Source organism: Takifugu rubripes, chromosome 5, assembly GCF_901000725.2.
Source record: "Takifugu rubripes chromosome 5, fTakRub1.2, whole genome shotgun sequence".
Lineage (NCBI taxonomy): Eukaryota > Metazoa > Chordata > Actinopteri > Tetraodontiformes > Tetraodontidae > Takifugu > Takifugu rubripes.
In genome coordinates, this window is record NC_042289.1 from 10,795,029 (window position 1) to 10,815,946 (window position 20,918).

Consider the following 20,918-nt stretch of genomic DNA (forward strand, 5'->3'; position numbering starts at 1 on the left):
TTTACACTTCAAATCGTGACATTATTTTCAGTCAGGCGTGCTCGACTTGATATTGAATATCTAAATGTTGACTGGATGATTTATGACAACGACAATGGAGCCACTGAGCAAAAGTAATCTGATAGTCAGGGTTAGAAGAATCTGTCTCCTCTCATCTCGCCAGCTAAAATAACTGCCAGGAGGAGGTGCTTATCGCACACTGTGCAGAAGCCACAGCGCCGAATCGCACAAAAACACCGTGAATATGTTTCCCGTTATCAGCCAAAGCATGCCTTTTATGATTTAGCCGCCTGACTTCACCACATTATAAATGACAAAAGAGAGCGGCGTGTCAGAGCTGAAAAAGGCCCCATCTGGAAATGCAAGAAAGGAGATGGAAATGCAGCGATACAACACAACCCGTGCCAGGTCTGCAATTTGTCAAATAAGTATTTGTTGTTGAACTTAGACGAGTGTTTCTTTAGAGAGAAAAAAGAATAAAGCATGCTGACAGTAATAACAGCTGCAGCGTCAATGTTTGTTTTATAGTCTGTGCTGCTCGCTGACGTGCTTATTTACAACCAGAGGAAAATTGGACGGATGAAACTTTAAAAACACCACAGCTGCTGCAAAGATGTAGAATTTAGCTCCCGAAGCCTGTTGGCCATAATATTTAAATTAGTTTGGTTTCATTTTTGACTTCAGAAATGAGAAATAAAAGCATAAATAGTCCATCCATATTTCAGATCACTTTACAACAGTGATCTAAAACCAGGCATTAAAGTGAAGACATTGTTGAGTTCAGTTGTTTACTTATTGAACTTGTTTATAAGAACCCACGTAAGTGGTCCAAAGTTACAGGCTGGTTCCGCTAGGGGGCGCGCTGAGCGGGCCGCTGGTGACAGTACTCAGGAGATTATTGAAACAGTATCTAAAAAAAGCTCTCCTCGCAAACACTTCACCCTCACTGCGCGTTGGGACTCGTGTGCGAGGAGTTCGGCAGCCTGTTGCACCATGACTGCTCTTCATCGGATTCTTCTCCTGTTATCAGGTAAGAAGATTATTGTCTTGGCGAGGAGCTCCTGGACGCTCAGGACTCCCGACAGGTTATTTTAAAGGTGAGAGAGGGGAACCCACTCGTGTTTATGTATGCAGATGGATGGGGATGAGGGGAAATGAATGAGGGAAGATCTTTAGGCAGTTTTGAGCTTATTCTGACGCTTAATTGCCGTTAAACCACAAGAAAGAGAAAGGAAAACAAGCCGACTTTTGGTTAACTCTCACTGGTTCTGCAGTTAATCCACCCGCCTTGTGTTTTTATTGAGCCGGACACGGCGGTTCAACTTTATGGATTTTTATGAAATAAATTATTCGCTCGGTTGTCCATTCCCAATGAAATAGATGTCAGCCGCTGCAGAGGCGCATGTTAATCTTCCTTTGTGTTGCAGTGACCGCGGCCTCCACGGGCCAGCGGCGGGCCGCTCGGTCAAAGCGGGGGCTGCTGGAGCTGGCGGGAGCCATCAAATGCAGCACGGGGAGATCCGCCTTGGCCTACATGATGTATGGATGCTACTGCGGCCTGGGTGGCCAGGGCTGGCCCAGAGACAGGGCGGACTGGTGAGCGAGGCACCTGCTGCGCCCTGCTCCACGCAGCTTCTCCCCATGACCTTCTCTTCCCGCCTCTTACCCCAATGCCCACAGTTGCTGTCTATAAACGCACCCCACGTTCTGGGTGGTGGGCAGGAAGGAGGTGGCGTTGACCAAATGAAGGGCACTCTGGTTCAAAATAGGAAGGAAATTCCTTCCTCAGCCCCGCCGAGCGCTAACGATCCGTTCTGAAGGACCCTGGCGTTAAAATAGCTGCGGCGTGCTTTCAACCACAGGGCTGCAACCATCCACCTACGGCTGTCTCGACCTCAGCCGGTCTGGAGTCCCAACACTGACCGCCGTGTCCGTCCGCAGGTGCTGCCACAGACACGACTGCTGCTATGGCGACGCGGAGCGCTTCGGCTGCCACACAAAAACAGACCAGTACCGGTGGAAGTGCGAGGAGAAGACGGTGGCGTGCGGTAAGGCCTCCTTTTTTAATAACCTCTTTGCGTCTCTGCGCTCCCTCTCCTGATTTCTCTCGGGGCCCACGGGCGAACCCGACCGGTGAGCCTCCCTCTCTCCGGGCCCCGGCTCGTTAGCATCCCATCATTTCCACCCTCCCGTCGCATCCAAACATCTGCTCCAAGCTCCCTCCGTCGGTACGGAGGCCTCATTCATTTTGGCGGCAGACTTTCCAACTTGTTCTCGGAACATTATCGCTGGCAAACGTCAGACGGATGAACGCAGGAGTGTAACAGCCGGGGGGGGGGGGGGCAGGCCCTCCCGCATGCTCTGTTTAGTGAGCCCCTCCATGCAGCTCACATCCCTCTTGTTTGGGAACTCATCATGTTCTGTCTGGGGCCTCTCTGCCCCAAAAGAGACTTAATCTGCCAGGTTGGACCCTACAGGGACCTTTCAGCTAAACTTAAAACTGGATTTTTAGTCGTCTTTATCTGCCGATCCCTCCTGTGTTTAACTAGCAGCAGCCTAAAGCGTTTATAATGCTGCTTGTTTGCCATTCTTAAATATTCACTAAATGTTTCAGCCCTTATTAGATGCATTCTTTAAAGGGAATAAGCAGCAAAAGAACCATTTAGGGCAAAAAGAATTCATTAAAAATGTCCCGGCTGATGAGGAAACCTGGGCTGAGCTGCAACGCTAAAGCGTCACAAGTGTGTGTTGAAGGGAGACATTTCCATGTCCACTATCTCCTTGTGTTTGCAGATGATTTGAAAGACAAATGTGAAAAGCTGCTGTGCAAGTGCGACATGGAAGCGGCGCGGTGTTTGAGGAGGGCGCCGTTCTCCCAGAAATACGCCATGTGGCCAGATTTCCTCTGCGGCTACAAACAGCCCACATGTAATATTTACTCACTAAATGTGCCTTTGTGTAAATAAAAACATGTCTCCGTGGCAATCGCCACCCTAGCTTTTCTTTCTAGACGGTCTGGAACATCTGGGAACTGGAACCGAGGACCTGTCGCACACGTTTGTGCCTGATCAAGTTTGCCTGCAGTTCCACTGTTCGCCGATAGGCGGTGCTAAAACGCGTTTAGACACTTTTCAAAGGTCCAACTTTCTTCCAACTGGGTGCTTGTTTTTGTATGTGGGTCGTGACTCATTCGGGGTCAGCTGATGTTGGGTTTGGCTCCTTCACGGGACGCTGGTAAAAGTCTCACATTCAAGCCAAAAGCCTTCATTTCCGCCCCGACACCCATTAAATCCACCGCAACCATGGCTGCAATCACAGTAAACAAACCCCGCCCAAACGTCCCAGCTCAGGCCGGCGTCGACCCTCAGACAAGAGCCGGAGCCAAATGAAACGATGCTGGTCGACCTTCAACAGGAAAGAGTTCCAAAGTCATATCCTGAAGAGGGAAAGTCTGGTTTTCCTGTTTGCATTAAGAGCAAATAACAACTCCAAATGTTTGCTTTTGTAACATTTCTGAAATTCCGGCAGGAGAAAAAGAAGGAAAACCGACGTCTGATTCCGCCCGAACATCTGTGATGGATTTCACCCTTTTGGTGGGTTCTTTAGGCAACATTCTGGCTGGATGCAGACAGACTCTGGTCCGTGTCTCTGCCCTCACCTGTCTGAGCCGGAGCGACGGCCCGGACTCAGACAGGTGAAACGTGTCACCCCTCATCCGACACGACCTCACGCCACGAGACGGCCCCCACTAACGGGCACCGACGCAACCTTCCCTGCACCGCACGTTCGGAGGAGAACGTTCTGCGCCGCCGGCTGGCAGAACCGGTTTCATGCTAATCGTGTTCTTTAATCAAGGGTTTGCCTTCGTTACAATCAAGAGTACTTTATTGATCCCTTTAGGGGGTGTCCATCAGGGAAATTAGCAAGAGATTGTGTTTTAGATTTCACTGAACATCATCTGAAATCTTCTGGAAGAGGAACAAAGGCGATCATTATTAACAATCATTATAATAAAGTTATCTCCTCTTTCTCCTCCACTTTTACCTTGTTATGTTCTGTATTCTTGTTATATTGTTTCTCGTTACTTAATGTTTCTTATTATTTGTTAATGCCTGATGTTCATGATGCTTGATGTGTGAACTCGTACCCCTATTCAAGGACGAGGTGTTCTTCTTTTATCTGTCTGATATGATGCTGTGCGCGAGCCAAACTAATCGAATCAGTGAAGACCTACGCATATTTTCACCATTATGGCTACATTTTTTGCTTTGTATGGGACCTGCTATCTTGTGTTTCCCCCTCCCTTTAGGCACATTTGATTTCTGTGTAACTGGGGACCTCCTAATCTCAATAAAAGAAGGATGGCGGAGGAGGTGCCTCAGGACGTGCTGGAGATCTGTAACTGAGCACATCTCTCCATCCTCCTTGCTGCAAGTCAAACTTACAGCTGTTGTCTTTGCCTCAGTTGTTTCTCTCACGTTTTAGGTCGTTCGGACCTAACAGAGCAGATGGAGCTTGATAAAGGTTTTGGCCCAAACAGCGAGAAAAATCTGACATAGCATCTCTTGGTTTGTTGTGTTCTATTCAAGTGTATGTGTGTGTGTGTGTGTGTGTGTGTGTGTGTGTGTGTGTGTGTGTGTCAGAATGAGATCATTTCTTCGTTCCTACTGACCCCATCTGGTCAATAAACAGTATTTTTCGAGCTTTCCTCACGTGTCCTTCCTCATCCAAACAAGTGTTTTGTTTTTCCACAGAGGAACCCAAAAAAAAAAAAATGGAAAAAAACGAGTTGGATTTGATGTGTGTTTTTAACATGACGCTGCTGGTCTAGAGGTTACCATGGAAACAAGCTGCTGGCAGAAAAGATATTGTTGGTGGATGTCAGTCACAGTGTCTTTGACAGCACAATGAATTCAAGTCAGTGTCCAGTGTAAAAATGTTGGGAAAATAATGAACCAGAGACAGAAAAAAAGAATATATGAGAGTAAATGGGCTGATGAAGGGCAGCTTCCTCATCATCGGTGTGAGCTTCCTTTTTGTGGGATTCGCTGTGGGATTCGCTGTGGGATTCTATGAAAACGCAACACATATGCATGAGGATGTAGCTGACTCCAAGTGGGTCGGTCAGAGAACTTAGAGGACAAGTCTCCAAAAGGCACGGACGGGGTTCGAACCCGCGATCTTCGGTTTACGAGACCGACGCCTTACCACTTGGCCACCGCGCCTGCGCTGTTCGGACTCCCGGTATCCTTTAAATACTATAGCCAAAATTACCCTGGAAAAGGTCATTTTTTATCTTTTGGTCAGTATGTGAGTCACAGTCGAGAAATGACCGACTTTTGAATTATTTCCTTTATCGACTCAAATTTCAATGCAGCTGCAGTGTACCTATTCTGCCGCAGGATGGCGCCATCAGCTACCATGTTTTGGTTTGTGTTGCGCAACAATCACGCAGGAATCTTTTCTCCACCCTCCCGGTTTGTAACATAGTAGATAGAACGCCAGTTTATTTGTTTTTAGGTGCTTTAGGTTTTCTAAGTGTGAAGGTAAATGGAAAATGAAAAACTAATCACAAACCATAGCATTAACATTTATTAATATAAAAAGTTAGATGGTCATGAAATGAGCATATTGGAATGTTTTGGAAAGCATAAAACCCCCTGAATTCATGTAACATCAGTGTGTGCAGACTGAGCAGTGTTTTAAAGGCAGTTTTAAGATCCAGAACCAAGCTTGTGATTCTTTTTCTCAACAATGCAATATGCATGAAGCCCAACTGCAGCTTTCCCCTGTCTTTCTTTTCAAAACATCAAAGATGAATCTTGGCCTGAAGGGATTTCCTTCTTTTTATGGATCACATATCCTAGAGGCTGTTTGAAAAATGAATAAGACTCATTTCCATTGGGAGCGAGTTAGTGGAAATCACAGATGTGGATTGCGGAGTTTTGACCTTGACCTTTTTTTTTGTTTTCTGTTTTTTGCAAGTCATCGACACAAAGACTAAAGTCTACGGCTAAATAATGTTGGAAATACCCTTAAACACAATGACAAATATTGTTTTTATTAGCATTTCGGAGATAATAATAGCTACTTGTGAGGTTGCCCTGAACAGTGTTTTAATCAGGAATATGCAAACACTTGTTAATGAACTCTAAACAGTGCAATATTCTCCCTCAGAGAATAATAAGCACTGCTGCAACCGTGTATTCAATTATTTATTGCTCTGGAAGATCATCATACTTCTCCCTCTGCTTGTGCAAAAATACTTCTGTGCCCTGAATCCATGAGCATATTTATTTTTCTCCACAGACGCTCTTTTATGAAACTGAGATCCTTTCTTGTGTAAACAAGACTGAGGCAAACACATTTTCTGATCAATGTTCAGGAAAGTCACACCGACAGCCTGTGCTATCTGCTGATGTTCTTAATAGCTGAGAATGAAGCAACAAATTAGTTATGTATACTCACCGTGTAATGTTTAATGAACTATTTATGGTCTTTAGAAATTGGCTGTTTGACTAACCGGGTTGCTATAGCAACATTTTAAACACACTTTCACCTGTTTTGACTGTGTTCAGTCTTAAACAGACACTTAAGTTAATTTAAGTTAAGTTATCTTTGTAGAACTATGAATGTTTCCCCATTGTTCAGCTAAAATAAGCTTTGTAGAAATAAATAAGCTAAATAAGCTAATAATAATAATAAATAAGCTAATGTAGCTCCTGGCATCGTTAGCTTAGCTTAGCTAGTGAATTAACTGTAATTATTTAACACTTTCTAACTCATTTATTTAAAGGGGGAAAAGGTGTTTGTAGATATGTTACTTTGTCATAAACATGACCTCACACTGGTGTCCAAACACAAAAGCCTGTGTGGTGATGTAGCAACATGTTTCCTGCAATTACAAGGTTTTAACCATAATCAATCACATAGAATTTAAGTGAAGAGCCAACCAACCTCAAACAGAATCAGAGCTTAAGTTTACCATTCAGCCAAACGGGGTGCTGCCTCTCGAAGAGTCTGGACCCCGACTGCAGTTCCAGACAGGTTTTCTACTGTTCCAGCAGCGCTTCCCCACGTGCTCCTGTTTCCCAACTAGTAAATGATCCATCTTGCTCTCCCCAACCTTTGCACACCTTAGCAACTGGGGACAGAACATAAGGAAAAGTTACTCATTCTACAATCATTTCAACATCACAATGACGACTTCATCCGGAATTTCCCAAGCATCAGCTAGCATATAATGATCATTGTTAAAACACAACGAGTTAGCCAAATATACAAATATCTGCATCACCTGCGGACGACGAGCTACAGTATTGAGGCAGGTTTATGTGGCAGCTACCTTTATATGAGTTTCACCCCCTGTAGCCGACAGCTCGGGTCTCTCACGGCGATGAGAAAAGAAGCGGTCTGACAGACGGCTGTGCAGGGTCTGACCCCGGTTCACCCAGACGAGCGAGCGTGAAATCCCCGTGAAAGGTGATGAGGCATCATAACAAAGGCCATAACGTCTCTCCCCCGTCCTCCCATATTAGCCTGCATCCATCTCTCTCCTCCATTCATCTACCCTGATTTTCTTCCTTTCTTTTTCCCCCCCAGTTGCTTAGTTTTCTGCCTCTTCGCCTCCCGGCACCTAAACAGCAATTATGCACATAACCTGTGCACGTTGAGTCTGTAACCATAGCGACGGTCCCGTCGCGCAGACAACCATCCGGTCCTCGTTCCCTCCAATAGGGTCGCATGGCTGAAGCTTCACTACAAAGTAAAGATGCTCTTCTTTCAACGCCACGCCGGCGAGGGCGGCGAACAGGTTTGTGAGTGCGGCGAACTGCTGGAGAGGGGAGGGCGCGCGGAGGACCGCGCCTGTGATGGCGCCCGGCAGGAACGGGATCCAAGCGGCCGCCCAGCGGGAGAGGAAGGTGAGAGCGCGCACCATTTCGACATCCAACTCCCTCCTATTGTTCCCTGAAAGAGTTGGACGGAACAATGCGGCGGCGCTCCACGACGCCTTCGCTTCCCACCTTTGGAGACGGGAACAAAACTGACGCGTCACTTTGAATTAAATCACTTGTTCTGGACAAAAGACACAATTAAAGGGGGAATCATTAAGATGTTCGGCGGAGGAAAAGCTGCCCGCTTTTGTCAGTGAATCCAAGTTTCCCGGGGACAGATCTGGTGTTCTGGGACGGTTCTGGAAGAGGCCTGGTTTGGTGAAATCAAAGGCCCGGAAAACTCAGCTGGTTTGTTTGGGGCGCTTTTTATTTATTTATTTATTTATTTTAAGGAAGTCTTCGTCGCTCCGGGGGGGGGAAATAAATGTGGTCAGTTTGTCTGCGGCTTGGAAAAGAACAACAGCCAATGCAGCATGTTCACGCTGCCCCCCTGCTGGGCGGCCCACGAGCCCCCTCGATGTGCTGGTTTGATGTTGGATGGGAAATAAGAACCCCCCCCCCCACACAACAAACGCAGAGGGCTGGAACAGAGAGACTGGAACAGAGAAAGAGGCTCGAAAGGGAAGAAGCGTCGACAGATGGACTCTGTTGTGATTAAAGATGGCGGCGGTCTTCGGCGCAGACCGTGGAGGACGGGGCGCCGTCCAGCTGAGCGGGACGGAGACGCCGACAGAAAGGTAACCCGGCATCCCGGAATCGTGCCTGCTTTTGAATCGGAGGGTGGGAGCGGCGGCCGTCCATTCCGGGCGGCCGCTGCTGTTGTTGTTAGCGGTTATGACGCCTGACATCGGCGTCTGGTGTCGGCGTCATGCTGCTTTTGTTGTGTCCTCCCTCCCATCAAAGACCAGAGCGCATCATTTGATCTGACCAGCGAATCTTCAGCCCAGGATCAGACTTCCGAAGACGCCCAACAGCTTAAATGCTGCGGGCGTCCGCGCCGCCGCCATTGTGGCGCAGGCGGCGCACGTATGCGTTATATCACCGCGGGCAACACGGCTGCCTTTTAGTAAGATCGTTCCCTTCTGGAGGTCGGAGCCGGAATATCCCGCAAAATGAGCACCAATGTGAGGATTGCTCAACCCCCTGTGCCTAATCCAGTCCGATCCTTGTTAGCCATGATATATTCAGGATAAAGGACGTCAGCGGGACTCCGGAATACATTTGCTCATTACCTTCGGCAAACACTGGTGACGTGACGGTCCGAATAAAACGTCTCGATCAGATTTTGGAGCTTTGAAAGACGGCTTTGTGTTCCTCTGTTCCCGGGTTCTTTAAAGGCAGCTAATTTGAGGACCCCACGTCTCCATTGTTGGCGCCCAGAAAGGGAGCGCTCGCTTAAACACCTTTAATGGGCTTTTGTTCCTCGGAGAGCCCACAACAGAGATTAGCCCGTTTCAGCCGGACCTAGCGGGGAGGCTAAATCCACACTGACAGGTGGAACAAAAGAGAGGAGAACGGGCCGAGTCGGCCGACGCGCCCGCGCTAGCTTCATGATTGACCATAATCATAATAAACAAACCCTCTGTGAGTGTAATAGCAGATGTAATAGAGCTGATGTGGGAGAATAAAGCTTTCTGTTGGTAAAGATCTGGGGTCAGCCCCGCCTCCCCATCCATTGTTCTGCTCTGGCCTCTGGTCTGCCGTTGCCAATGGAGATGTTGGGTACTTTTCCTTCACCTTCTTGCTGGAGCCAGAGCAGGTTTCAGTCACGTGACCTGCTTTAGTCTGAAGCCCCTCCTCCTACGATTTGCACACACGTTGGTGTTAATCTTCTGGGGCTCCTGCTAACCTCGCCCCCCGTGATGGGGAAGACGAGCGGACGCCTTCACGAACGGGCTCATGTTTCGCCTCTGTTGCAGGCACAGGTGGACGGCAGAGGCGGCTCTGGCCCCGCCCCCTCTCGTCCAGGTGATGCCAGGTGACCTTCCCGACCTTCTGAAGGAAGACGTGATGGGACTGGGGGTGAGCGGACACGTGGCCGGAGGACGTGTGAGGAAGACGACCACCTTCCGCCCTCCTCCGAAGGTACACAGACAACTCACGCGCCTTTCCAGAACACCAGGTTTATGCTGTTAAACTGCCAAACCTCTGCTCCAAAGTCCGATTCTCAGGGAAAGTTTGAGCACCGGACTGTCTGAATTATTGCCAGCTGAAAATCCTTTTTTTCTTTGAAGAAGCTGACATGTGTTTGGTCTCTTTAATCTTTTATCTCGCCGTCATAAATATATGAAGCCGCGCGCGCTGCACTCCTCCGCGAGGTGGATTCCTGGCAGCCTGGAGCCGCTCACAACCAGCGAAATGCATCCTCCTGTTGTCCCCCGTGCACTTTGAGGGTTTAAGCTCGTTGCATAATCAAAGGCTTGGACAGAAGCTGTTATCTTTGCTGAGTGTGGGGGACAACAGCTGGCTCCGCCGCCACCGTGCGCGCGGCACAGATGGAGCCAAGTGGTTTTGAGCCTCTTGATTCGCCAACTTTAAGTGGTGCAGCCCTGGTGCAGGATATATGACAGAGTCGCCAGGATAAATGACACTTTTACGGCTGTAACACGTCGCTGTTTACACAGAGGAGGTGCCTCGCTGGCGTTCACCATCTGTGTCATAAACACGTCACAGATTAATCTCCCAGGCTGATGCGAGTCATCATGGGTTTAGTACAGCCCATAAATTTTAATATATCTGCAAAATGGGTCACTGGCTGGCCGCTTGAAGCAGGAGTGTCAGCAGAAAGGGCTTACAGTGCTGCAATAAAATCAAACTCACGATCACTTTTGCGCCATATGCGCCGGAGCCGAACACCGGCAGTACCCGCGGTGGCCAGAGGCGGCGCTGCGCGTCATCCGCGGCGTCGCTCCGGCTCCGCACAGAGACGCGGAGAGACAGCCATGGAGAGGCGGAGAGCCCACTGTTGCCTTTGTTAATTTTAAAGTCTTGCCTTCGCCACCATGGCAGTGTCGGCGGTGACTTGGGCCGGGCCGGGTTCCACATGCAGCCGGACGCGGACGGGAATCCTCCCCGGGTTGAGTACACGCCACTTTTCTCCTTCCTCCCCGCGCTCCGGGGCTGGGATTGCGGCGCTGATCGGGAGACGTGTGCCATCTCTGCTTCTGCTGGTCGGAAATGTTTCTGTTCGGGCACGGATGAGGGCTTCCCTGGGTGCGCTCGGGCGGGCGGTGGGGGGCGGGCGTGTTTGCGGTCGGCGTGCGGGTCGGTGTTGGGCTCGCAGCCGGTGGCGGAGGTCGCGCACGGACATCAGCGGCTGGGTGACTAAGTTGTGCACTTGTCGGTCGGCTGCTGAAGGCCTGCCAGTGCGTGTGCGTGCGTGCGTGTGTGTTCGGAGTTTGTTTTTGGTTCCCCTCCCCCACTGCCCTGTGCAGTTCTGGAGAGGCCAAGACATGAATGTGATGAGAGGCTCAGTTCTGATGAACAAACGGGCACAGTTTAGGGGACACGGGCACGCCCGCAGAGGTCCCACCAAAGCTCCGCGTTCCCGTCGGGTCACACCCACTCACAGACACACGCACGCACACACCTGTGACCACAGCACCGCCGGGTTAAATATCAGTGCGCCGCACCGACGATCAATCTCTTCCAATCATCGATGCACCTTCTCTCTCGGAGCTGCACGCACGCGGCTCGCGCCGGAGGAATGTGCAGAGAAATGCAGCAGAGATTCGCCACTTACTGTCTTTGTTCAATCAAGGTTGTGATTAGTGTGCGTGGGTGCGCCCTGAAGTCGGGCCAAATGCGGGAATTAGAACCTGTCTGACGTCACAAACGGACTATTTTGTTTCAGCCCCTCAGAAGGTGATGGTGAAATCGGGATCATGTGAGGTATAAATATCCCGGAGCTGCTGTAGCCGGATGTGTCCTTGAGCCGGACGCGGTTGTCACGTCAACGCAGCGCCCCCAACGAGCCCCTCTCCGGGGTGGAAGACAACGGCGCCGTGCGGGGACGGTCGAGCCGTCCACCGGGCCGCTGCACCTGCACCGGCGCTGAACCCGAGGCTTTTGTCTGCACCTGAAAGCTTTGTTGTTCTCACGTTCTCGGGGACTTTCTGTTCTGCTCCACACCCGCTGACCTCTAAACGGAATTGGAAGAAGACAAACGATGAAGCGGTTCTGAGCTAAATCTATTAGCGGGTCGCCGGGACGTCCTGCGGCGCCACGACGCTCATGATGTATTTTCCTTCTTGCAGGAGCGGCTTTGCGTAGGTCGAGATCTGGACGTGCTCGCCGGACCCGCTGAGCTCTATGGGCACGTGGTTTATGGACACCGGGACCATGAGCGGGAACAGGAGCCGCCTGGCCGACCTTGGAAGCAGCTTCACTGAGGACGCGCCCAGACCTCCGGTCCCGGGAGAAGAAGGCGAGCTGGTGAGCAGCGACGGACGCCAGTGCAGCAACCTCTGCCTGTCCTCCAAGGATGAGGCGCCCGCGGCGACGCCCAGGCGGCCCGACCTGGATCTGGGCTACGAACCGGAGGGGAGCGCCTCGCCCACGCCCCCGTATCTGAAGTGGGCCGAGTCGCTCCACTCGCTCCTGGACGACCAGGACGGCATCCATCTGTTCAGGACGTTCCTCGGGCAGGAGGACCGCGCGGACATGCTGGACTTCTGGTTCGCTTGCAGCGGCTTCCGCAAACTGGACTCCCGCGAGGGGAGCGAGGAGAAGAAGGTGAAGCTGGCCAAGGCCATCTACAGGAAGTACATCCTGGACAACGGCGGCATCGTTTCCAGGCAGATCAAAGCTGCCACCAAGTCTTTCATCCGGGACTGCGTCCTGAAGCTGCACGTGGATCCCGCCATGTTTGAGCAGGCTCAGACTGAGATCCAGACGCTGATGGAGGGAAACTCCTACCCCTTATTTCTGAAGTCGGACGTGTATTTGGAGCACACGCGGACGGGGGGGGAGAGCCCGAAGCCGCACGGCGACCAGAGTTCCGTCTCTGGCAACGGGGCGGATCTCCTGGGTTATTTACCCACCTTAAATGAGTCCGATGAATGGAGGTGTGACCGTGGCGCAGAGGAGCGGTCCAAGGGCGAGCGCCTGGCCCGGAGGCTGCTGACGGAGGCGGCGCCGCAGCGGGTCGCCCGCGGCGACAGCTCCAAGGACGGTGGAGGGTTCAGGTAATTCCCCCCCGCTGCCCTCAAAGCTTCAGCTTTGACACTTTTCCTCTGCAAACCCGCTGATTTAGAAATAAAAAAGGGGGGAGGGGGGGATTGCCAACCTGGTTTTAAGATGAAAAAGGGGTGAGAGCAGCAGAAACCACAGCTCTCGGGGGGTTGAAGCGGCTTGTGAGCGGCTGTTGAAACCAGTCAAAAAACCGGGGTCAAATATCCTCACAAAAGGTCATTTGTTATCTGGAATTTATGGAATTGAATCATGTCACCAGATGACAGACAATGGCAATATTATGGTCTGGGGAAGGCTTTTTTTTTTTTAAAATGACATTAGCCCAGACAGCTGACCAGGCTAATCCAGTCAAGCTAACACAAGATCGACTTGTCTCTTAAATCCGATCAACAGTTTTAACGTGTCACACGTCCCGATCGCCACCGCCGGAAACACGCCAGAAACCAGCCGAGCGTTGCCGATCGATCGAAACCGAAACCCTCTACGAACGAATAAAGTTGCTGTTTTTGCAGGCCGGCGCCCTGGCGAGAGGCCGCCGCCCCGCACTACGTCAACGCGGGCTACGCCGCGGCTCCCGCCACCAGCGCCAACGACAGCGAGCAGCGGAGCGTGTCCAGCGACGCGGACTCGCTCTCCCTCACCGACAGCAGCATGTACGTATCCTCTCACGTGCACGCGCCCCCGCGCACGCCTCCGTCTCGGAGGTCCTGCTTGACTGTCGGGGCAAGTGAAGCTCGTAACCTACTGACCCTGTTAGCAAAAATGTGTCACAGGAACACGTTTGAACCGGGCCTGAAAGGGTTCTTCATAGTCCCAGTTCACAGTTGGGGGGGCTTCAACCGCCTGGGATGGCCGGTGCCACGTGGCGGAGGGGGGGATAAAGGGGGGGGGGGCGTAAAATATTGCCCGCCGTCCTGATGAATCGGGCCTCACGAATGCAGCGAAAGCGCGTCGAGCTTCAAAGCTGCCCGTGTTGTTTATTCACGAGGACGTTTCACGAGAATCTCTCTGTTGCTCCTTCCAGAGACGGCGTTCCGCCCTACAGACACCGTAAACAGCATCGCCGAGAGATGCAGGAAAGTGCCAAAGCCAACGGGCGAGTTCCTCTACCTCCGATCCCAGTGAGTTTCCTGTACTTCCCCTCTTCCCCTCTAACCAACGCCGTCACCTTGCGGTTCTGCCCGGCGTTTACGGAATCACAGCAAAACTCCAGACTTAACGTCCACTTAGGATGCATCACTGGTCATTCCGGGGCCTCCTTGTTGTTCCCGTCATGTTTTTTTTTTTCTTTTAAATGGAAGTAAAGGAAGTGCTCTCGGAGTGGGAGGGGGATTAGCTGCTCCCCGCTCCCTGCTGGGAGGAGGCGACCACACGCTGGTGCCTTTGCCACTGTTTGTGTGTGGGGATTCGGTTGTGTGCGGGAGAAAGGATTATGTCTGTGTTCCACGCTCACGTACTTCATTCCCGGAGGAGGGGGGGGGGGGTGTTGAAATCGTCCGCAAGGATCTGGCGGTGGGCGCTGACAGGAAATCAGGCGGTTTACAGTTTGACGTCTCTCCCCTCAGCGCCCGAACTGGATTCCAAAGGACATCCACGTGGAGCCGGAAAGGTTTGCTGCCGAGCTGATCTGCAGGCTGGAGGGCGTCCTGAGGGAGAGAGAGGCGGGGGAGAAGCTGGAGGAGCGTCTGAGGAGAGTGCGGCTGGTACGGCTTTTGGATTTTTATGAGGCGGTTTTGTGCCATTTGCAGCAGAAGCACTTTCAGGCTCCGGCGGCCACGAGGCAGGTAGCACGGACAGGTGGCCAGGCCAACACACACACACACACACACACACACACACACACACACACACACACACACACACACACACACACACACACACACACACACACCTTATTCAGCTGAGTTTATTTTAGAGGTTTTTGAAAAGCAGCATGGATTTGGAGTGGTCCCTGAATGACCTCCAGGCCAGAAACGGTGTGTGTGTGTGTGTGTGTTTCAGTGATAAAGGGGTCTTGAGTCTGTTTGGCTCTAATGAAATGATTTGAATTATTTGAGTGCAGAATAAAAAAAAAAAAAAGGCGGCTCGTTTGGAGGATTCCGTCTTTGGCCCGCCGGCGCTCCGGCTCTGATGGAGCACCTGCACGCTTGGCCACTTGTAAAGCCTGGAACAGCGCGCAGCCTGTTTGATGTCGCTTGAACAGCGATGAAATGTTTGCTGCTAGCTCAAATAGAACCTCCCTCAGTGCGCAGGGCCAAGTAATGAGTCTCAAGGCAGATCGTTTCTGTGTTTCTGGACCTGAAAGGAGGGAGACGGCCATCCCAGTTTGCTTTAATAAAGCTGCAGGCGCGCGTTAAATAAATGCCTCTGTCCGGTACGGGGTGTACGTTACAAAAAGGAGACGTGAACCATAATATCAAAGACGCTGTTTAACACACATGGCTGTAATTCAGGAATGAATTGACCGTTTGATTTAAACGGACGTGACGTTTTATTTAGAATTTGCAGCCACGTGGATGCGCTTGAATCAAACCCACCGGGGTTTAATGCAAAAAAAAAAAATTTAAAAAAAAAATCAGGCTTTGGAGCAGATAAATGAGTTCAAACAACAACAAAGTCTGAGACACTCGAAACGAGATGATTGATTTAATAGGAACGAGCTGCGGCGGAGCCGTTTTACAGTAAAGCGTTGCCGTGGCAATCAGCTCACCTCTTCAGCTGCGAAAGGAACCGTGCACTCACGGGTCCCGTGCTTGCATCCTGCCTTGATACAAAGACACATCAATAATTCAGAGCCTGCCAAATGAATTTGGCATCTCCTAAAATGCTGTTAAATCCAAGACTGTAACAGCGAAGTTTTACGTCGGCACGGGATGAGAAATTTTCCCATTTGAAGCAAATGAAAGAGCTTTGGCCAACTCTGTCAATCTGGCACTCGCTCACAAATCAAGGTTTATTTAATTATTATCACAATAGACACGGAGAGACTGAAGACGGGCTGCTGGACTTAAGAGAGCCCACCTACCAACTGCTGTTTTTCCTATCATAACTGTCATAGCTTCTCTTTTTCTTCTGTCTCAAAGGGTTTTTCACTTCATACAGGAAGCACAACGGGGGGAAAACACGAGTTTTTAAAGTAAACCGTGTGTGAAATGTGCAAAACTGATTCAGATTTTTCTTGACCCAATGAAACTCCGCCATCTAGTGGTCAAATGCAGTACAACACATCACCAGAACAACGATATCGGAAATAAGATGGTCGATAAAAGTATCTTGTGTGTATTGTACCCATTTGTTTTTAATGTATGGCGTTAGCGTTTCCATTCTAATGTTATCTTTCGTTCTATAGGAGGAGGAGGGCCATGAAGTCATGCCCATTGCGTCAGGATTATCCGTTCACCGAGCGCCCCCTAGTGCCTCATCACAGCATTACAACCCCCGCTTGGTCGACATTAATAACAGCGGTCCTTTCATGAGAGACGCTCATGAGGAGAACCCCGAGAGCATCCTGGACGACCACGTCCGTCGAGTCATGAAGACCCCCGGCTGCCAGTCGCCGGGCACCGGCCGTCACTCGCCCAAGTCGCGCTCACCAGAGGGGCTCCCGGGCACCAAGGGGAGCGGGTTTGGGCCGACCGTGCCCTCCTGTCAGGGCAAATATCCAAGGCACGCTGTCAAGGGTGAGGCCAGCCACCTGTACCACAACAGACATGCTCACTACATCCACCACAGAGAGCTGGCGGAGCCTGAGGCGTCGGCGCGTTTGCACAGTTGCTTCCATTACGGATCAAAGTGCCGCAGCTACTCCGACGGCCTGGGAGCCAGCTTTGCAGAGCATGCTGGGTAAAGCCATTTGGTTTTGTTAATCGTCTGGTATGAAGCACTGCTCTCTACTCACGAGTGTTCTGCTTCTGCAGGAATAAAGCAGGTCCACAGTTCAAACGAGCAGCCAGGAAAGGTGAGGACGTTCGGCCCTACGACATGCCAGGACCTGCTGAGGACGTGGAGAAGAACCAGAACATCCTGCTGTGGCTGATGGAGGGACAGAAAGAAATGGTTCAACACAAGAGGAGCCCATATGGGTCAGTGGGGAGGGTTAAAGACACCAACCACTGTCTCCCGCATGCCAAATAAAGTGACCTTCTCTTTTAGGATCACCGCCGGGTCCACGAGAGCCAACGACCACAACGGATCCCACCTCGGCTTTGTTGAGCGGTCGGGATCGGCGCATCCGTGCGTCGGCACGCAGCGGGACAACGTGCTTCCGTCTCACCCTTTCATTCAGGATCCCACCATGCCTCCCAACCCGGCCCCCAGCCCCCTCATCCAGCTGGAGGAGGTGCGCCGGCGGCTGGAGGAGGAGAAGATCAAATCTGGGACTTTACAGCCCAAGCAGAGGTGAGGGGGGGAGCTGCTTGGTGCCTCTGGTCCTGGTCCCGGTCCTGGTCCCGGTGCCAGTGGAGTTAACACTTTCTTCTCATGTCCCTCAGTTATGTGATGGAGGTCATCCAGAGGGGGCGCGCCGCCGTCAGGCCCGCGCTCTTCCCTCCGCTCAGCGTGGTGCCCGCCGTGTCCGACAGCGAGCTCTCCGAGCCCGAGTAGGTTCACAGAGAATCCGTTTTCTTTTTCTTGAGTCAAACACACAGGATTGTCCTATCCTTGTGAGGACTCTCCGCATGCTCTGGTCCTCACTAGGTGCCATATGAGAACACACACACACACCAATGTTGACGCTGAGCTTTGATCTGAATTCTTCTGACCGCCGTTCTCCTCCTCAGACCTAAAGGCGGTAAAAAGCCGCCGTGGGAGAACGTCACCGTGGCGTATTACTTCTGCGAGGAGTTGATCCCGTACAGGACCTCGGTCCGGGGGAGGGTGGTCACTCTGGGCCAGTTTAAAGAGCTGCTGACAAAGAAAGGAAACTACAGGTGATCTGCCACCGTCCGGATCTGCGGCGAGGCTAACCTGCTGACACGCCCTCCGTTCCGGTTTCAGGTATTATTTCAAGAAGGTGAGCGACGAGTTCGACTGCGGGGTCGTGTTCGAGGAGGTGCGCGAGGACGACGCCGTCTTGCCCCTCTTTGAGGAGAAGATCATCGGGAAGGTGGAGAAAATTGACTGAGCGGAGCGAGACGACGGTGAAGCGGAAGTGGTTCTGATGGATGACGAAAGATAATGGAGGTGGCGCCGGCTCTCACCGGGTCTGAAAGCGCCGCCGCATTAATGTGGTAGCAGAAGAAGACCTGGTTCCCCTCTTCTGAGGGAGATGTAGCCGTGTGACCTGCAGAGGAGCAGAATGCTGCATATTTTTGATACGACTGGAGGTCTCTTTTCTACAGACACACCTGGGGGGCTTTTTTATACATATTGGTACCAGACATGTACAGTTTGTGGCAAAGAATAACAAATTTTCTATTTAATTATTTAAAATGCCTGTTGATGACTATCAGAAATCAGATTTATTTTAAAAGCTCTTTTTTTGCAGGTTTTTCCTTTGATTGAATCTGTCAGGCGGCACTTTCGCTGTAGCCTCCAGCGCTATAAAGTCTGCACGTAGATGCTTACGGCACCGAGTGTGACGGAAAACCAGCGCTTTTTTCCCCTCCGAGTTTGTGTTTTCTGATGAGAAATTACAGGTAAATGTAGCCGATGGCTCTGTGCGTGCTCCAGCCTCGGAGTGACGCAGAGACGCGCAATAATGACATTTATTAGAGCGAGTTTGGCTCCGCGCAGGCTGATGTGACGGAGCCTGCAGCCTCGTTAGTCCCTGCAGCGACTAAATCCTGTCGGAGGAGCAAAGCGAAAGGAAAATGAGCATCGACAGTCAAGGCCGGCGGGCTGCGGCGCACGTTTTGTGACAAAGGTGGGGTTGGAGAACAGGGCTGCAGCACAGGGACGTCTTATACCAACCAGTCCTAAATGGAATCCCATAATCAGCTCCTTTTTATTTAAATGAATATTTATAACCTTTTGAATTTTAAAAAAAAAAATAGAGTATCAAATTTCTTCACCCTAAAAAGGAAGTTTCTATTATTTACAAAGAATAAAATATATATTTAAAAAACAATACTGTGTGCCTTCGTTCCTGCTTCCAGAACCTTCCTCTTTATTATTGCAGATGACCTTTGACCTCTGATGCATAATTAGGTAAAATAGCAGCACGGACCTGCAGTGATCGCCTACCAGCTGTAGGGGGCGCCCCCGAACACGCAGGGAGCCCACGGCGACCTTTGATCTGCGTGGATGATAATGGTCTTGCATTATTGATGACGCAGGCGGCTCCTCGGTGAATTCCGACTGCACGAGGAAGCTGCAACTGCTGCCACCACAAACCCTCATTTTCTCTTCTGCCCTGTAATTGAGGGTTTGGAGGCAGAAACCCGAGAGAGGTCAGTGTGGATGAAGTGTTGAGAGAAGTCGAGTCTTTCTTTCTCCGCTCTGTGTCAGCTCGAGGAGCGCGGCTCTATTATGAAGCCAATCAGCCAGGGCTGGATAACCAGACCAGCACGGTCTCAGAGCTGTGATGCTCACATGTTTAAAACGCCCTTTGACCGGTGGGCGAGGTCACGCCGGGGCTGTAATCAGCCGGCTGCGAGTTCCGACACCCCTCTGTTGTGTTTCGCATCCCTTCGACGTTCTTTCCAAACTAAAGTTCTGCTCATTCCCACCGTTTTGTCCATTTAAACCGGTTTCAAACTGGATCCTGACAGATCCTCGGCAACGTGAAATCTGTGATTTCAACTGTCAATGTGATCATTGTAAGGACCCTGCAGCTTCAGTTTCCAGGGAAACCAATATAGAAACTCACCTTCAAGGTTCCCTCTCAAGCAGTGACGTCACTAAAACTCCGTCTTCTCCTTGTTTCCATTAAATGTATCCACAGTTCAGCTTTCTTCCACAATGATTCAAGCTCCTCAAAACGGACTTTTTTCTGCGTAGTAGCAAAATCAGGACGTTGTGGTGATTATTAACCGGCCGGTGTGAATAATCTCACTGTTCCTGAGGGGTCGGAGCCCCACAGAGCTGCAGGAACTCGCTCGTCTCTATCGTCCTGTCACCACTTCTGGCTTTTGAGACAAAACAGGGGTCTTGTCAGGGACGGAGCTTTTCTTGTGTCCTCATCAGGCCGGTTTTGTCTCACCTGTCCTGATTGTCCTGATCGCTCTCACCTGCTCTCTCTCACCTGTGCCTATTGTCTATTGCTCTCTCGGATCAGCTCTTCTCGCACGCCGCAGGTCACCTCGTTCGGGCTTGTTTCTTGTTTCTACCATCAGGACAACCAGGTTCTAGAGGGGGAACCTTCAGTCAGACAAATGGAATATGCAAAACAAAGTAGCTTTAACAATGCCTCTGTCCGTTGCCACGGTGATACCTGCTCCATGTTTGTTTTGTTCCAATTGCGCAGCAAGGACCTTCCCCCCCAATATGTGTGCAATTACCAGTGAAGTGTGTGTGTGTATCGGATCCATAACCCAGCCACCTCATCCAGGTACCAGGACTGGATGGGAAATGTGCTGATGCCTCCAGTGTGTCCTGTCTCTTCCTCCAGGTCTCTGCCAGGGTGGACGGGCCTGCAGGTGGAGCCTCCAGCGATACGAAGGTCATTGGTTCACTCCCAGCTGTGTAGCATGTCTTTGTCTTCACTGTACCATTAGCTTTATTAGCACGGCTGCTAACTGTTGCTGTCAGCGGTGTGTGAAGGACCGATGATGACTCCACAAGCCTCGCCTTCCCTGCCGTTCCTTTAAATAGCTGCACAGCTTCTTCCTGTTATTATGGGCTGCTCTACTGTATGAAAAAAAAGATCCTTTCCAAGTGGCTTCCATGCAA

General features: G+C 50.9%; 2 protein-coding genes and 1 non-coding gene across 6 annotated transcripts; 2 read left to right on the forward strand and 1 right to left on the reverse strand.

Annotated features, from left to right (window-relative positions):
* The first annotated feature begins 216 nt into the window (after positions 1-216).
* Positions 217-4,444, forward strand: pla2g10 (phospholipase A2 group X). Of its 2 annotated transcripts, none has more exons than XM_029836851.1 (4): positions 217-408; positions 1,428-1,596; positions 1,942-2,048; positions 2,794-4,444. In XM_029836851.1, exons 1-4 carry the CDS (start codon positions 360-362, stop codon positions 2,964-2,966), a joined length of 498 nt encoding a protein of 165 aa, XP_029692711.1. In that variant the 5' UTR covers positions 217-359; the 3' UTR covers positions 2,967-4,444. The 2 variants fall into 2 exon arrangements, with proteins under 2 accessions (XP_029692711.1, XP_003964900.1); XM_003964851.3 differs by lacking the exon at positions 217-408 and adding an exon at positions 428-1,030.
* A 709-nt stretch (positions 4,445-5,153) lies between these two features.
* On the reverse strand, positions 5,154-5,225 carry trnat-cgu (transfer RNA threonine (anticodon CGU)). Its single transcript has one exon. It is a non-coding gene; the product is annotated as a tRNA-Thr (tRNA).
* Positions 5,226-7,795: 2,570 nt separating this feature from the next.
* On the forward strand, positions 7,796-19,144 carry axin1 (axin 1). Of its 3 annotated transcripts, none has more exons than XM_029836830.1 (12): positions 7,796-7,922; positions 9,815-9,980; positions 12,152-13,081; positions 13,601-13,741; positions 14,113-14,209; positions 14,654-14,791; positions 16,438-16,931; positions 17,006-17,170; positions 17,241-17,486; positions 17,579-17,686; positions 17,867-18,016; positions 18,084-19,144. In XM_029836830.1, exons 3-12 carry the CDS (start codon positions 12,207-12,209, stop codon positions 18,208-18,210), a joined length of 2,541 nt encoding a protein of 846 aa, XP_029692690.1. In that variant the 5' UTR covers positions 7,796-7,922; positions 9,815-9,980; positions 12,152-12,206; the 3' UTR covers positions 18,211-19,144. The 3 variants fall into 3 exon arrangements, with proteins under 3 accessions (XP_029692690.1, XP_029692689.1, XP_029692688.1); XM_029836829.1 differs by lacking the exon at positions 7,796-7,922 and adding an exon at positions 8,497-8,632; XM_029836828.1 differs by lacking the exons at positions 7,796-7,922; positions 9,815-9,980 and adding an exon at positions 10,816-10,971.
* Positions 19,145-20,918: the final 1,774 nt, after the last annotated feature.